Raw genomic sequence first — 18,160 nt, forward strand, 5'->3', positions numbered from 1 at the left:
TAATAATTAAGGTTTCATATGCATGCTATAAACGAGGGATAGATGGAGGACATTCATGCTCATATGTATATGTAATGTAATAACATAAAAAACAAGATCAATATTACAAATATAAATATTGATGAATTGTAGCATATTTGACACAAATGTCCAATAAAATAAGGTATCTAAAGTTCAATGATGCAACCGTAACTTTCAATATTCAACCGTAACGATTCTCTATTCAAATTATAAATATATATATATATATATATATATATAAAAGTAAAAATATATAAATGATACTCATTGTGTTCCACTCATTTAAGTTACATTTTCTTTTGCATTCGTATAATTATAAAATATAGTTTCCATATTAACTTAATATTTAAAATGTACTTTTTTAAACATTTTCTTCGTACGTTTTGAAAACATACACCACCAACATAGACGGAGTGAGTAAAATTTACGATTTATAATGACTTCTTGAAAATGAGGAAGAAAAAAAGTCTCTAAGGCCCCGTTGGTTTCAAAAGCTAGACCAAACAATTAACAAGGTGTTTGGTTCAAAATTAGAGTTTTTTTAAAAGCCAAAAATTATAACTTTTAAAAATACTTATTTTAAAAAATCTCTACAAAATCCAAACGAACTCTAAGTTTGAACTCCGGGAAAGAGCGAAGATGTATATCTACAAATTATTGTTTTTGGACTTTTGATCTTCTTGGCAGAATCACGAGCAACGAAGCCTTGTTTTGGAGCCACAGGTCCCACCAATTATTTCCTTTATTATTTTTTTTGGCTTTTGAGAAGGAAAGTGGCGTGGCGTCTGTCTGGGTACTGGTGTTTCACCCGCTAACACGCATAACCGGTGGGGTCATGGTCAAAAAAGGTATACAGAAAGTTATCATTTTGAGATGTCTCAGATTTGTCATTTGATTCAAGTACATAGTAAAACTTCTTTACTTTCAATTCTCTTCTGTGAGTGGTAAGACCCGTTTCTGATCATTCGGTTACTCCTTAGAAGTTTTTTTTTTCTTCTCTTTTGCTGGGATTTTTTTTATGCACGGATTGTACCAAAGCATGCATCTTTCTGCCTGGAAATCTTTGGATATTTTTGTCAAATCTGTTTCTTGGGAGATTTTTTGTCCGTGGTGTGTTTTTGCATATGTTTAGTGTACATGATGAGGTGGGATTTGTGATTATTTCTTATTCTTTGTGATTACAATGAATGTTTCTGCTTTATGTGAATTAATAGATTAGTAAGGTATTTAAATTATTAACTGAGAAAAGGGTTCGGAGTTGGATGCATGATTTAGAAGAAGAGGAAGAAAATCTGGTAGTTGATTGCTTTATTTGTGGTCATCCAGCGGCTAATCATTGCAATTTGCTAAGATGATGAAGTGACATGAAACATTTTTTCATGATTATGTTTGTCTGATGAATGTTGAAGTAGGTATGTCATGATTATGATTTGTCAATATAAATTGACAAATTAGTGCACTGCTGTATAAGCAGTATGCATAATTCTGGTTATTTACCCTTTATTAGTAGTTTGTAAGATGATTAGCTTGAATATAGATCTGATTTTAAAATCTTCATGTAGAACATTTCCTGTTTTCAATTCCTTTCTTCTTTTCTTTGTTGGTTCCATTTGCCCCTTTGAATTTGGATAGTTTATTTATTGCATCTTTAACAGTCATTTTCTGGATGCTCATGCCTGTATATGCAGCAATGTGTTATGTTTCAGAGACAACTCAAAGGTGGTTTTGTTGTCTGTAAGTTGATATGCTGATATTGGAGATGGATCTGATCATTGAAGTTTTAACGCTGGCAAGCTTGTTTTATTTTGTCTCCCCTGATGCACAAGGTATTATTCATATGACATATTCTAAGCTTTGGACACTGGATTGTGTCAAGCTATCATGTTGATATCCAGCATTCGTTATTGTGGATTTTCAATTCTTAATAGAAATTTGAACATGAGGCACTTTTCGCCACCAATTGCAGAAAGAGGACAAAAATGGGCATTTTATCCATCTTTATGTACAGGCATTTCTACTTGGATTTTTTGGTTTTAGTTTTTTAGGGGATTTTGGGAAGGTTAACTAGTATACGACTTTTGTTTTTAGTTTTTTCATAACAACATGCTCTTCTTTAAATACAAATTGTTTGTGCCTAAAAAAGCAAGCTAACTTTTCATACTGATGGGAGAAACTAATCTGATTCTAATGATCGGAACTGCTGTGAAGAATTGGGTCGTATATGTGAGCGTTGCGATGGGATCATTTTTTCCCTTTCCACTGGCCTTAGCTGAGTACCAAATGAATCACCATTTACCTCATTCAAATGATGCTTGTTGAACCACTACAATTGGAAAATCAAAATGTTTCATTGACCCACATGCCGTGCTTTTTAACAGAGGCCACCACTTCGGTCATTCTTTGTGTTCATCTTGCTATGTGTTTTGCTAGGATAGATAATAGTGTAAGATTTCCTAAAATCATGACTTCTTAATCTACTTCCTAATTTATTCCCAGATTATACTTATTTGAAAGCAGAGAAATAAATAAAAGTTTACCAACAGAAATTGACTTGAGTTTTCCTAAATTTCTCCTGCTGATGAGTATCTTTTTAATGGGCTCGGGCTCTTGGTTGGGTTGTTAGACCAATACAGGAAATAACTCAGGTTCTTGTGTACTTTCGCAGGAGATGCTCTTATTTCTTTGAAAAATTCGCTCAATGCTTCTAATGACCAGCTCAAGGATTGGAATCCGAATCTAGTAAATCCTTGCACTTGGTCCAGAGTTATATGTGACGGTCCTAATGTGACGACAGTGTAAGAAATGTTGTAATCTCTATTTATGTTCTTGAAAACTTTTTATTTGATGCTGTCTCACTGATGTTTGGATAATATTTTGTTGTTGATTTAGAATTTATTATTAACTTAAAAGTATCGCATGCTTTCATTTCGTTCAGTACATTATCAAACATGGGATTTACTGGAACCTTATCACCAAAAATTGAGATTCTGAAGCTGCTAACAACCCTGTAAGTATTGCTACTTGCAGCTGTACAATTGGTGTTTGATTTATGTGAATGAATAGTTATTTTTTTTCGATAAACAGAAATTATTAAACGCACAATCAAAGGATTTCACTCTCTGTTGTATTTGGTGGGAAGTTCTGTCGACTCAAGAACATTTCAAAATGTTGTATATCATAGAATATAGAAAGTTTGATATGTAATTCTTCAGAACATTTGTAATACACAATGGCGATTGTTGAAAGAAATAATGAAGGAGCTGGACCAATGATGAATTGCTCATTAGTTCACTCGATTATTAATTTTATTTCTGAAAGAGATGTCTCGAGCTTCAACAAATATTTGGAAACTCGTGTTTTCCCATGCACTTGAGATGCTGCATTGCAAAAGCTATGAGAACTCGGCTTATGTGAATTTTGCACTCTTTGCCTCAGCCAACTGCAAGGAAATGGCATAACTGGAAAAATACCTGAGGAGTACGGAAATTTGACAAGCTTGACAATGTTGGATCTGGAAAATAATCAGTTAACCGGAGAAATACCATCTTCCTTGGGCAATCTCAATAAACTTACATTTTTGTAAGCGCCATGTCTATTAGTAATTCCATGATATTTTTTCTGTTGCTGAATTATGTACCTGAACAGGGTTTTGAGTCAAAACAATCTATCTGGAACAATTCCTGAATCACTTTCCGATCTTACAAACTTGGTTACCATGTAAGTATGCATCTCGTGTGATACAGTCTGTTCAGGCTATCAGCTCCTAAGCAGGAGTTTAGTGCAAGCAAATGTGTTAACAAATGATTTATTCAGGTTACTTGCACTGACGAACCTTCTTTTGCAGCCAGCTTGCATCAAATAATCTTAGTGGGAAAATTCCTGAAAGTTTATTTCAAATTTCCCAGTATAAGTATGGATTCTCTTCCCCTATGCAACCAAACACACTCCTAAATACCACTTCCATCAGTTAGACTTAAGTTTCTTTTTTCAGTTTTACAGGGAACAACTTGAATTGTGGCATTAATTCTGCCCATCTCTGTGCTCGTGGAAGTGAAGGTACATGAATTGCTCCCTTCCCCCACAAACAAGTTAGTGATACGGTGTTAGGTTGTTAATCTTTGTGCACATGGAAGTGAAGGTTGAAATGTCTCTCGACAGTATTTAACATTTAAAGGGTCAAGTAGAAAATAATATATCTTGATTTCTGTCTGGCAGGTGGTTCAAGTAAATCAAAAACTGGTATAATAGTGGGGATTATGGTTCCACTCTTGGTGATTGTTATCCTCGGAGGTTTGCTCCTATTATTTCTGTGGAAGAGTAGGCATAAAGGCTACAGGCGAGAAGTTTTCGTTGATGTTGCAGGTTTGTCTAATTATAGTTAAATATGAGCATTGCGGAACAGTCTTGTATATTTTTTCTAAACTAGTATCCCAGGTACATTTTACTGTTGTCTTTTTAAATTCCTGAACAACTGTATGCACCATCCTCTGACCCAATTGATTAGAATGCGGAAACTTCAAGATTGAGATTGCCCAGTTCTTGATAAATTTAAGCTGTTTGCATCAGGTGAAGTTGACCGCAGAATTGAATTTGGTCAATTGAAGAGATTTTCTTGGAGAGAATTGCAGCTTGCTACTGATAATTTCAGTGAGAAAAATGTTCTTGGACAGGGAGGTTTTGGAAAGGTTTATAAAGGAGTGCTTGCTGATAACACCAAAGTTGCAGTTAAACGTTTGACTGATTTTGAGAGTCCTGGAGGGGATACAGCATTCCAGCGTGAAGTTGAGATGATAAGTGTGGCTGTTCACAGAAACCTTTTACGACTGATCGGCTTTTGCACCACCCCAACTGAGCGCCTTTTGGTTTACCCGTTTATGCAAAACCTGAGTGTTGCCTCTCGGCTACGAGGTATTATCTTATTTGATTTGATACCTAGCTAAGAGTGATTTTCATTGGTGACTTTGAGAATGATGACATAGTCTGCATCTTTGCTTTTATGTCAATGACTAGACATGGTTTTGAATGCTTTTTATTTTTTCTTTTAAAAAGGTTTTGACACGGTGATAGTTGATCATAGAGGCGGTGCAGAGCAAATAATCTATATTAATTGTCATGGCAGTGAGAATAAGTGGGAAAAGGGGTTGAGGGACAGAGGCAGCAAGGTTTGAGGTGTTTTTCGAAGGGGGGGTCGTGTGCCTGTAATTCAAATCAAACCTTGTGAATGAAATATTATTGATCCCTTATCCATCATATAATTTGATGGTAGAACTTTGATGATGTAGGGAAAAGAGGAGAAAACAATGGGGATGAGAACAGAGGAAACAACAGGTAGAAGGGGATAGGGTAGAAACGGAAAGAGGAAGCAAGAAATTTTTAATAAAATCATAATCAGATTAGATTCTCTAAACATGATGCAAAAGCTAAAACTTTTTTAGGCTTGTTACATCAATTAAAAAAGAAGATAACTTAATAGTAAAATATTAGATGAACCTACTAAACTTGCAGTCTTATGTTTATTTGTAAAACGACAATATTAATAATATTGTAGATTATTTTGGGATCTCTAAACAGATCTCAAACCTGGAGAGCCTATCTTGGATTGGCCTACTCGAAAACGGGTGGCACTGGGAACTGCACGTGGATTGGAGTACCTCCACGAACACTGTAATCCTAAAATCATTCATCGGGATGTTAAAGCGGCCAATGTGTTGCTGGATGAAGATTTTGATGCTGTTGTTGGTGATTTTGGCTTGGCAAAATTGGTTGATGTGAGAAAAACGAATGTTACAACTCAGGTTCGTGGCACAATGGGCCACATAGCTCCTGAATACTTGTCCACTGGGAAATCATCAGAAAAGACCGATGTTTTTGGGTACGGGATAACACTTTTAGAGCTCGTAACTGGCCAACGAGCTATAGACTTCTCGCGCTTGGAAGAAGAGGATGATGTCTTGCTGCTTGACCATGTAAGGCATCAACATCTAAGTTTTATACTATATATTACCTTATTTCGTGCATGGTCATGCTTTGAATTTCCAGTTATCACCATTTTAACAAAAAAAATTTTATAACTTTTATGCTTGTATGTTTTGCATTCCATCTGTTAAGTAGAACATGTTAGATCTTCTCTTGTATTTATTGCAAATCCCTATTTAAACCACCTTCTATGTTAATTCGCCTCATAGGTGAAGAAACTTCAGCGTGAAAGAAGGCTGGATGGCATTGTCGACTGCAACTTGGACCAAAACTACAACATTCATGAAGTGGAGATGATGATTCAGGTGGCATTGCTATGTACTCAAGCCTCACCAGATGACCGGCCAACAATGTCTGAGGTTGTTCGAATGCTTGAAGGAGAAGGGCTCGCGGAGAGGTGGGAAGAATGGCAGCACGTGGAAGTCACGAGGAGGCAAGAATACGAGAGGTTACACAGAAGATTTGACTGGGGAGAAGATTCCATATACAACCAAGACGCCATTGAATTGTCCGGTGGGCGATAGCTGATAAGGTGATACGAACTAGTGCCCAAATTTCGTGTGGTAAGCACATATATAATTATAGTCACATTATAGCTGTGTTATGGTGGCTCCCTTACTTCTTCCAAATTTGAAGGTGGGGGAATGAATGGGTTTTGTTCAGTATCCATCCTCAAGGTTTTCTTTTTACATATAACCTTTATGTTGTATGAGGTTCTGTGTAGTTTTCTGTTCGAAGTTACTTGAACATGTCACTATTTTCGCCTCGCCCCAAGATTTTTGGCAATTGGGAATGACTCTCTCTTACAATTTGAGAGATTAATTGGATGACTATGGTTCTGTTTGGACATGTACTTTAAAAACGTTTTTAGTGTTTTATAAGTGCAAAAAAACTTAAAGTATGTGTTTGGACAAATATTTTGTAAAATGCTTTTGAAAAATATTTTTTAAAGAATGTTTTTCAATATAGTTTTTAAAGCACTTGAAAAATGTTTTTAGATGTTTTTATAATGAAATTATGAAAAACAAAATGAACAACATTATTTTTGAAATGTTAAATTTTTTTTTTTTATAAAATAGTTGTTCAAATACATATTTATTATTAAAACAACTTTTAAAGCATTTTATAAAAAAAATTTAAAAAATAATTTTATAAAAATGTTTTATAAGTATATGTCCAAAGTTATTTAATTTATTTCAATATTATAAAATATTGATAGTGCATGACTAATTTTTCCTAATAATAATCATAATAACAATTGAAATTTTAATTTTTTTAATCAATATATTTGCACATACATCTTAATACTTTTAATAGGACGTTGATTTTAATCATATAAATCTGCTTCCAGTTTAAGTTAATATTTTACTTCTTTGTTTTTTTTTTTGATTTTGGATAAACTGATAAGTGATAATTGATTTTACAAAAATATTGGTCAATTTATTTTGATTTTTCCTGGGATCTAAATAAGCTGATAAAATGGAAGTTTGGGAAAATATTGTTATACATAATTTACTTCAATTATCTGAATTATTTTTTTTTTACAGAAATCTTGTTAAATTTTATGATCAAATCATTTATAAATCGGACCTACTTGTCTACCGAAAATAAATCCCATGAAACTTTAAAAATAGTATTTTGCAAACAAGTGGGTATTGGGAGTTGTGCTTTATGGTGGAAAACACAAGTGGTCTGTCAATGTATATATCCATTTTCTATTTGTAATTAACGAAGGACATAGACCAACCAAGTCAACCCTGCAACGCATATTCCCACTGCTATACATTAACAATTCAAGATCCCTCCACACCATCTCTACGTGCAATCAACCCCATGACTTGATCATATACGAAAAAATACCTCTAAAAAAAACATATACGAAAATTGTGATTGAGGAATGTTTAAGTTGGTAAATTAGGTGAGCGTTTAGACAGAAGTCAGGGATTCGATCTTTGACTAGTCATGCGCGATGTATCTGATTATTGTAGTTTGCAAGGTACTACGTTGGTTCGAAGATTTATCCAGTTCACATTGAAAAATAGCGTCTACGAATTCTCAAATTATAAAAAAAAGGTATACGAAAATTGTAATCCACAAATAAAAAGTCGAATCAAGAATCATCAGGCAAAGCTCAAACATGGATCCAAAAGTACTGTCTCTTTTGTTACACACTAGATCACAAGTGTTATCCTTAAAGTTACAAATATATCTGTGTTATTGTATATATAACCGAACATGTACACGTAACATAACTCAAATGGATCCTTTCTTAACTAATCCTTACTCGAGTCATTTGTGAAGCCTTTCTTGTGATCAAACACAACATATATACATACAACCCCGCAAAAATCTGAATCAAGAAAAGGGCCCGAACCGAGAGGCCTCAAATTTTATTGCGGAATCATAAGAAGTGGTACTAGAATCAATCAGCAGCTAACAAACATACTATTGGTACAGCAAAGAATACAAGAAACCCATGTACATATACTCCTACAAAAAGATAAAAAACTTCTATGTAACAAGAAAGTTTTATCATCATCATCATAGTCATCAAAAGTTAAAGAACCCCTCGATCCCAGAACCAATAGTGTTCAAAGAATTAGGAGAATTCAGCAAATCCTGAAAGCAATAATCGTCAATCGGGCCCAATCCATCGAACAACATTCCATCAAAAAGACCATTCTCATCCTTGGATTCACCATTGATCCCATCATCATCATCATCATCCTCCATCGAGGCAGCTGCACTCTTGCCATTCTCCTGGTCGTCTTCATCCGCCATGGCCGGCATATGGCCCTCGAACAACACTATGTGCCCGAACAACTTATCCTTGCGCGAGAAACTAGTCCCGCAAGAACACCGCCACTTGCTTTCCCCACAATGCTTCAAGTGGCTCTTCAAATCAGCCACGACAGAGAAACTCTTCTTGTTGCAACGATTGCAGGAGTAAACCTTGGGGCAGTGGCTCCTCTTGAAGTGATTCTTCACACAGATGACACTTTTCAGGGGTCTGAACTTCTTGTGCTGCTTGTTCCTGTTACAGCCCACGTAAGGGCATGAGAATCTCATCCTCCGCGGGGCCAAGACTCCACCTTTTTCAGGCTTCGACAAAGCTTCCGGGGTCTTGAACTGATTCCCGTGTGCCCTCATATGCATCCGTAGATTGGCGTCGCGCTTGAACCCTTTCCCACATATCTCACAGAAATGAACATGCTCCGCCAACAACTCCACAGCATCCAGCTCAACTATCTCGAAATCATCAAACCCATCGTCCACATGGATCTGAGACTTGGAATCTTTAATGGGATCCGGGATTTCCTCCTTCATTTGGTTGTGAATCGTGAAAAACTGAGAGGAGGACAAAAGGGCGGCGCCATTGACGATGATCTGGCGGATGGCGGAATTGATCTCGGAAGAAATCATGTCCATCTGGGGTTGACCCAGTAGAGTGCCGGAGTTGACTGAATGGGAGAGGAACTTATGGAGTGCGTCCATACGGGATTGGACTGCGGAAAGGTTTGTGAGAGGATCGGGAGAGCTTCCCATCTGAGCAGAGGGGAGCGGAGCTGCGGAGGTGACGGCGGTGGCGGGGGAAAGCCACTGAAAAGTATGCGCTGTGCGAAATGGAGAAAGAAAAAAAGAAAGAAAGAAGGGGATAGGGTTTGGGTACGCTGAATTTGTCTAAGTTTGAATGGGGTTGTGGAAGTAAACAAATCATAGTGGGGAATCCACACGTGTCCAAGTGCGACATTACATAAAACTTGTGTCCATGCCTGGAAGATGTCTGCTTGCATCACATAATCCTCGAGTCCACTTGATCCAACGATGATGTTGAGCGTGCTAGATCCAAAAGCAAAAAATGTATACCTCTGTCACTCTTTTATTGTTTAGTTATAGTTATTTGGGGATCGATTCTCTCGAACTTATGAATTGTGTGCTATCTATTGATATTTTGGGATCTGACTCTTCGAAATTATGAATTATGTGATATCGGGTCTGTCTATGCTGACAGACGGATACTAGCATCAACTATTGATTTGCAAGAGATCGGGTCCGTTGTATTGCTCTTTGGACAGTGTCTTCGAATGGCAGCATAGACTCGGGCTGTAATATCATTGATCTATCCCACCCTAAGTATTTATCTAATGATTATAAGAGATTACACGTGTTTTTGTATGTTTATTTGATCAACGACTTGAGTAATACCACAAAAGTAGTATCGAACTAACCCTATCCATGTATTGAATATTAATTTGTCCCAAATATTTTGTGATATTTTGTGTGAAGAAATAAAAAGAACCCATATAACTGTGAGAGATATATTAGATAGACTGATTTAAATATACGCTTGCTAGCGTCAATCAGCATGCTCTAATGAGGCTAGGTTCCAATTAACATTTTAAAGAATAAACTATTTTTTTTTGGGTCTCATTTTAAGATACAAAAATACACCCCATTACCTACTTTTTTGAAAATTAATTCTTCCAAAACGTTAAAAAGATATGTGAATGCCTCCAAGTATTAGTGCAAATAGGAACTTAGTCAACGTTTTTATTTAATAAAGTGTTGAAAGTTACACCTAATCATATTTAATGACGCTTAATATGTTCGATATATAATCTGACCACTTTTGAATTTGAAAACAAACGTTTCAGGAAATTTCGAGCTTAAGAAAGATTATACGGAACTTATTCAAACTTTTTAAAACTATAAACCAAACAAACCAATAAGTGAGTGGATTCGAAATCCCTTATCTCCATCCAAGTGCAAAAGAAATTAATTAATGTGGCCCACTTTCCATCATTGCAAGCAAATTTCAAGCGCACCGAAAACATGTCCTTGTGCTATTTCCCTTGGTGTCTTCTCCACCCGATTCTTTTTGAATGAATGAAAAATTTATTACTCCTCCAAACGCATTAGGAAAATTAAATTTTTTAAAGCAATTTTTATTTTTACTCTTATTTAATAAATATTTTAATAAGACAAAATAATTGTACACATAGTTAATGATATAAATGTAATAGGAGTAAATTGGTAAAAGTGCAAAAAAAATTTAATTAAATATGAAAGCTAGACTATAATATTTTGACCGAATGAAAAATGAGATGCAGGTTACATGAGTGGGACAAATGAAGCAATTTAAAAAAAAAGAAAAAAAAGAAAAGAGTACAAATAGCCATACCTAGGCTAATACTAATACCAAGTGACAATCGCTCATACAAGGCTTCGCGCACTCTTACCCACACTGTACTGGGTCTCTGTAGAGCGAATCAAAAACCCAAAATAAATAAAATGAAAAAAAAAAAAAAAACCAAATGAAAATACCCTCAAACCACATGCTCTTTTGATCTCTCTCCTTGCCAAGAAACAGGTTGAGGGGTAATGAAACACATGGACATGTCATAAGCTCAAGAAACAAGTTAACGGTCCATCCACATTAAGCACGTATCTACCTCAAATGCGCGAAAATAAGCAATAAAACTCGAGCTGAAACATGAATTAGAGAGAATTCAGATCGATAAGATCATGTTGTTGTATTATATAGCACTGAAGCTCTTACTGGTGCATCAACTACAAGGATGCCCGCTTTGATTAACGGGGAAAGAGCAAATTCTAAGGTTAAGTAGTTCTCAAGAACATTGGTAACACAATATACTGTCATTACATTGTGTGATTCAGTGACTCTAATTTCAACTTAGGATTGTTGTGGAAACAATACAAACCTAGCAACAAGCGAGAATACTGGTCTCTCATTATATCTCACTGCTTTTGTAATGCGAAGCGATCAAGCGAATAAAGGTAAATCATATGTATCACTTATCACACAAGGAATAAATAATCAAAACAGAAAGCAAATACAAAAGGGACTAACGAAAAGCAGCCAATCCATAAACTTACAACTATGGAACTAATCATCCAGTCTCTGGAATGATAGAACATAAGCACACCCACACACAATTTTTGACCCCGTAATCGAAGTGAAGGAAACCAGCTTGTTAGATTAATAGAAGTAATAGAACGGTTGCTGCTGCCTAGTCCAATGCAAGGAACACACTCAATCAAAACTACAATTATCAGTAAATAAAGAAAGCCCGTAACACATATTTTGAACATTGATGGTCGTTTACAGCTCCAAAATCCATTCAGACACAAAATGTGAGAGAAATCGAAGCCTTGTACCAAAAGCACAAATGCACAATGCTCATATGTGTTTGTTAATATAACTTCATATGGATTCTCCAGTTACAAATTCAAAAATAAAAAGCAAATCCTTCCCATTATCACAAATAATGTCTTATGTGAGAAGCTGACTCGGATTACAAATAAAAATTCAGATGAAGAACATGAAGTAGTGCAATATAATTTTCAAAATCTCAGAATTAATCACCATTAAACACATTTGATGGCAAATTAATCATAGAAATATGACTAACAAAAAGAAGAAAGTGGAAAAGATAATTTCCATATCGAGATAAACTTACTAGTACAACATAAAATCATGCAAATTCAACAAAAACCAACTCCAAGAATTAAAGAACCAATTTTGAACCAAAAATGAAACCTAAATACCTCCAATTTGGCATTTGGTTACAAAGAATTCAAGCACAACCAAAAGAACTTACTCTACCACACATGACACATCCTCCAAAAAGAGAACGCTGCACTGCGCTTACTCCAAGTGTTCCCAATTTGAAACATCCACCACCCCAGTTCGCTCATTTTCCGGCAGGATCGACCAATTCGGAGATTGCACAGCCCTTAACCAGCAAAAATCATCCACCTTTGTCCAATTCCCTGTCTCCTCACCAAGATTAGCCTCCTTAAGGTCAGCCTCGATTCCTTCATAATTCAAACAATAGGGTGCAAATCTAACCCCATGGCTATCCTCAATTATAGGTCTACTCCTCACTCGAAGATAAAAGTCACAATTTTTGGCATCATGAATCCGAATCTGGTGTGATGCTAATACAAATACACACCCCTCGACTCCCTCGATCAAAACGGAACCCATCACTGCCCCAACATAAACCTTGCAGTTAATCAGCTTATCAACGAACAAAGACCTTAAACACCCCATCAATCCAACCTGACATTCCCTCAAATCCGAGAGCGTGAACTCTTCGTTCATATCCCGCGACTCCTCGGCGACGAATTTCTTCACTAACGTACCTTTTGCAATGCCCTTAAATCCCTGAGCAACCAATGAATCCGAAAATCTAAACTTTCCCAAATTTACATTCTGCTTTTCCTCGGTTTCACAGACGGGGCTGTTTACGGTTTTATGGGCGGGGGCGGGTTTATTCTTGAAGGAGAATTTCTTCCTGGGTATGACGAGGGAGCTGACGTCATCGAGTTCTTGTTTGAGTTGGTCGACGGTGTTGAGGCATGTGCGGAGCTCGTAGGGTGGCAGAAAGTAGGAATTCTCAGCAACGAGCTTTTCGAGGGCGGAGATTTCCGAGGAGATGGAGTTGAGTTGGGGTTTGAGAGCCGGGTCGGGTTCTTGCCGGATCCGGGAGAGATGGGAGTCGATGGAAAGCTTGGATTGGGAGAATTGAGAGAGGAAGGATTGAGTGGACTCAAAGGAAGGAGAGGTGATGGAATTCAGCTGCGATTTTTCGGCAAGACGTGCCTGGTGGCGATTGGATAGGCGCTCCAGCATCGACGCATGCTTCCGATCGAGGGTTTCGGCAGCGGCGGAGGTTGCTCCGGCCGTCGCCTGTAAAGATGGATCGGAGGGAACTTTGCTTTCTTCCATTTCAGCGACACTGAACCCTGAAAACATTTACCAAAATATTCAAAATATATATATTAAAAAAAATTAACATAATTAGTGGGAAAATCAAATACCTCACTGAACCAATAATTTTGTACCAATGTTATTTGAAAATATGTTATTCAACAAATTTAAATTTCTAAAAAATTGTTTAGATTTTTTTTTTTTTTGATATTAAAAATTGTTTAGATTAGAATCGTTTGGGTCGTTTGGTTTGAGTAATGTGATAAATAATACATAGTTAAGTAATATAAAGCATTAAAAAATAAATAATAAATGATAGTTAATATAGTATTGGATTTGATTGATAGATTATAATATATTTGATTTGATTGATTAAATTTTATATTAAAATGATAAATTACTATTTTGTTTTTTTAAAATTATTTAAAATATAAAATAATATTATTTATAAGGGATAATATGATAATTTAAATTCAATGATTTGATTGATGTAAGATAAATTATTAATGATTTGATTGATGTAAAATTAATAATTAATCGATGGATAAATAATATGACGAAAAAAACGCGAGATTTAATGAAATAAATTATACATAGATTAATAATAATGTCTATCAAACGGTGCCTTAATAATTTATTTTCCCTATCATAATTCATAAACCATCATATTTACTTCATCTGTTCTTTTTCCTTTGAATCAATTTTAGTTGAAAAATATTTCATATTAAAAAAAGCCACAGCCCACAGGCCCCACACGGATGCCATCTGATTTAAAGTTTCCAAAAAAGAAAAATTAGAATCTTTTGTTTTTTGTTTATGGATGACAAAAGAATGTGCAGCTTCGTTGCAAAATTAAAGTAAGATTAGCTTCATACAAAAAATAATAATTTAGCATAAACAAAATCATGCTGATTCCTTTGCTTCTGCAGCAGCTTCCTCCTCCCGTAGTTTCTTGAGAGATGGAGGGGGCCTAGGAACGATGCTTTTCTTCCATTTCCGGTCCAGTTTTCTTGACAACCTCTTGCCTATTCCTTCCTCGATCTCCCTTTCCCTCTTAACCGTCAGCATTCGAGCGACCTATTTGAACAAATGGACACCATAAAATGAAGAAACAAAAACTCAAGACTAAAACAGGAAAACACTTGATCCAGCATGATTTTGTACCTGGAGCATAAAGTCAGACATTTAATGTGGAAAATGCACGATGTGTACACAACATTAATATTTCATGTGTAAGCGAAGAAATCGTAGACCATATAAGCTAACTCTTCTTAACCTGGTCCACCTCTCCCTAAGAGCCAGAGTAACATGACGGTTCACGTTCAACCATGTTTCACTGATTCTGTTTTTATGAGAATGCTTCACATCTAGAGTATTGTTGGCCAACTGATGTACCAAGCAGCAATTTAGTACAACTCACAAATCTATTAAAGTACATCTCTATCGGTTAAACTTAGCAAAAGAAATTTTAAAGAAAAAGGGGTAAATCGATTGAAGATGAAATTTATCAATACAATATCAGGCATGGATAAAGATGCAAAAGGCAAATTTATATTACAAGAAGTTACTGAGAAACAATTTAAGTAATGTTGAAATTGGAGAAATAGAGGGAAACAATTTAAGTAATGTTGAAATTGGAGAAATAGAGGGAAACAATTTAAGTAATGTTGAAATTGGAGAAATAGAGGGATATATTTCCGGCTTTATATATTACTAATGCTTAGCAAACACTTGACTAAAATGAAATCAGAGATGGTTGTTGTTAAAGCCAACCTTCATACTTGTATCTTTTAATCCTTACATAACATGTTATCCCCTTGCTATAAATTGAATGTAATTGAAATTATCCTAGAATGCTTTAATATGGTATTTTAAAAAACTAATTTTGCTACCTAAATTCAAAATTGCAAAATAACCATCTTGATTCTTTTAGGTTCCAATAAAACTCCATTTTCTAAAATCCTCATTCTGAAACGTAATGTGTTTGAAAGACTAGCATATCATTAAAGGTGTGTATAATAGTCCAAATCATATGTTTTAAATGATAATCTGATATTATTCCATACATCCATGGGCATGATGCATGCATATATTTGAACATCCTTGAGTGATCCACATGTGTACCAATTAAAAACATGGAATAAACTCTGACGCAAGGGGCCATTTGAAACAGGAGATATGTTAGAACCATTTAAATTGCACATTGCTATTGTTTTCTTTATTCAAGATTTTGTTTCTCATGATGCCAAAGTAATCTTATATTTTCCTTGCATAGAACAGGTACATGTTTCTCCTACTGAAGATTTTTCTTCAAAACCATCGTAAATATAGACTTTATCTCACAAGTGATTCTTTCTATCGAAGAATTTCATCTCCAGTTAACAAAAAATTATAAAACGAAAAGAGACTGATCATGTCCCAATATACTTTGTAGCTATCAAAATAATATCCTCCGACAGAAGATAAAAAGCTTAACAAAATATCAAAAGCCGAATAAATTAACCCTTTATACACAGCATCAAATATCTAAATCTGAAAAAGTAGCTGCCTAGACTGATTCTGTAAGTTTTTCAAGTACTCGTGAATTTCTTCAAGTTTAGATGAACTGCAGCCCCAATGCCTCAGCTGATATCTTAATTAGATTTTAAAATGCATTCATCTGTATTATTGAACTAGAATCAAGAATGCAATAAAAACACTAATTCATCATTCTAAACATTAAGAACAAACACAAAATTACAACTTTGGAAATTATATGGACATGTAACCTTGTCGCTCGTTGCCAAGAACACTTATATCTTCTCTTGGGGCACAAGTTGACTACTGCAGTTCGACACGAAACAATCTTATATTAATTGGGAAACTCCTCTAACTTATGAATCATTACACATGAGCTCATGTAGCCAAAAGTGGGGGTCGTGCGTGAACATGAAACTCAGGATATCTAAGACCCCTGATCTTTAGGACTTTCATTCTTCTATAACATTCAGCTTTCAGCACATCCACTGAAACGCAACCTATGACATATATACTCACAACATTAATCACCAACTTAAAAGGTACGCTGTAGCCATACCCAGTATAGTGAAACAGGTGGGAACAGCCTTGTAAGAACATATAATTGACCCTTTAAAAAATTATCTTTGTAATAAGTAGTTGATTCAAATTCATCATTTTACTTGTTTCATTTCACAGCAAGCTAGAAAAAATAACCAAATCACTTCTTCAGCCAACCATACTAGACATTGCTAAAAAAATCAGCACAGTTCTATCATTGTTTAACTTCACATCAAATTCAGTGCAAGGCCATTTAAGTCCACCAAGAAAACTAATATCAAAGCTTTTGGTTCCACAATAAATGATGATATACAGAGCATATTTCAGCTAAAAAACAAAAAAAGGCAAATCCAAATTCCACTAAAAGTAAGATGAATTTTTTTTAATTAAAAAAACAAAAACTTACCAGTTTGTGCATCCTGCGGAACTCACTGGACTTGTACTCGTTACGAGCAGAGCGTTGAAGGCGGAGCATGAACAACTCCCCTTTGAGGTCCACAATTTCTTCATTCAACTGTTCCGTAGATTTGGTCCTTATTTCCTTCAATTCCTCGTCTCTTTTAGCCATCATCACCACGGAAGAAGAGGGGGAATAAGAAGCCCGGACATAGGAGGCGCTGGGCATGCGGGATGGGCCCAAGTGCGAAATCCGAATGCCATGGAAGGCGGAGGCAGAGGAGGAGGAGGGTTTGGAGACGCAGGTAAAGCTCGAAGAAGCTGCAATGGAGAGGTTAGCCATTTTTGTTGCTGTCTGGTTTAGCTTCGTTCACTCGCTTAAAGATAAGGCCTGCCAATATCTCTCTCTTTAAAACTGAAAACCCAGTGTGTCTCCATTTTTCTCAATATTTTTTAGATGACTCCAACTTAATTAACCCACAAAAATATTCTAATAATTTTGGAGATATTTATTCTCACTTTCACAAAGACATTTCTATTTTCCAATTATGAGAGCAATGATTCTATTTTATTTTCTTAAAACATATTTTCACCAGATTTGACATTTTATCGTACACTATTTATTTTAGATGTCACTTCTCATCGGTTCCGGTAAATATTAATATTTTGTTAAATCTCATCCTAATATAATGTATTTACAAACTTATAGCGATCAAACAAATTCAAAGACTACATTAATATTTTCTTTTTAAGTTAATATAACTATGGCTATAGTAGCTATAGTAGCTAATTATAACTAATATGGAATTTAAATAGGCAAAAAACCTTAGCACTTGTATTCATTCAAGACTAATCTCTTGTTTAAAAAAAATGATATAAAAAATAATATTTTTTATGAGCTACTTTGGTCGAAATCCATTTCACAAAATTGTCACTTGAGAGGTGATCTCGTTGAAGTTTTTGTGTCCATTC

General features: G+C 35.4%; 4 protein-coding genes across 6 annotated transcripts; 1 reads left to right on the plus strand and 3 right to left on the minus strand.

Moving 5' to 3' along the window:
• The first annotated feature begins 445 nt into the window (after positions 1–445).
• LOC140887156 (probable LRR receptor-like serine/threonine-protein kinase At5g10290) lies at positions 446–6,850 on the plus strand. Of its 3 annotated transcripts, XM_073294227.1 has the most exons (13): positions 446–496; positions 637–869; positions 1,710–1,847; positions 2,687–2,816; positions 2,957–3,028; positions 3,457–3,600; positions 3,667–3,738; positions 3,866–3,931; positions 4,013–4,077; positions 4,237–4,383; positions 4,588–4,929; positions 5,593–5,987; positions 6,207–6,850. In XM_073294227.1, the coding sequence occupies exons 3-13, from the start codon at positions 1,766–1,768 to the stop codon at positions 6,519–6,521; spliced, it is 1,830 nt and encodes a 609-aa protein (XP_073150328.1). In that variant the 5' UTR covers positions 446–496; positions 637–869; positions 1,710–1,765; the 3' UTR covers positions 6,522–6,850. The 3 variants fall into 3 exon arrangements, with proteins under 3 accessions (XP_073150328.1, XP_073150326.1, XP_073150327.1); XM_073294225.1 differs by lacking the exon at positions 446–496 and having other exon boundaries at positions 862–965; XM_073294226.1 differs by lacking the exons at positions 446–496; positions 637–869 and adding an exon at positions 975–1,166.
• Positions 6,851–8,352: 1,502 nt separating this feature from the next.
• On the minus strand, positions 8,353–10,129 carry LOC140887158 (uncharacterized). The gene has a single exon (XM_073294229.1). It carries the CDS (start codon positions 9,541–9,543, stop codon positions 8,548–8,550), a length of 996 nt encoding a protein of 331 aa, XP_073150330.1. The 5' UTR covers positions 9,544–10,129; the 3' UTR covers positions 8,353–8,547.
• A 577-nt stretch (positions 10,130–10,706) lies between these two features.
• On the minus strand, positions 10,707–13,767 carry LOC140887157 (tubulin-folding cofactor C). Its single transcript, XM_073294228.1, has 2 exons — positions 12,626–13,767; positions 10,707–11,253 (listed from the first exon to the last, which is right to left on the minus strand). Exon 1 carries the CDS (start codon positions 13,751–13,753, stop codon positions 12,668–12,670), a length of 1,086 nt encoding a protein of 361 aa, XP_073150329.1. The 5' UTR covers positions 13,754–13,767; the 3' UTR covers positions 10,707–11,253; positions 12,626–12,667.
• Positions 13,768–14,556: 789 nt separating this feature from the next.
• On the minus strand, positions 14,557–17,649 carry LOC140891594 (large ribosomal subunit protein uL29c). The gene is made up of 2 exons (XM_073300178.1): positions 17,199–17,649; positions 14,557–14,812 (listed from the first exon to the last, which is right to left on the minus strand). Exons 1-2 carry the CDS (start codon positions 17,529–17,531, stop codon positions 14,639–14,641), a joined length of 507 nt encoding a protein of 168 aa, XP_073156279.1. The 5' UTR covers positions 17,532–17,649; the 3' UTR covers positions 14,557–14,638.
• Between the last annotated feature and the right edge of the window lie 511 nt (positions 17,650–18,160).

This window comes from Henckelia pumila, chromosome 3, assembly GCF_033568475.1.
Source record: "Henckelia pumila isolate YLH828 chromosome 3, ASM3356847v2, whole genome shotgun sequence".
NCBI classification, from domain to species: domain Eukaryota; kingdom Viridiplantae; phylum Streptophyta; class Magnoliopsida; order Lamiales; family Gesneriaceae; genus Henckelia; species Henckelia pumila.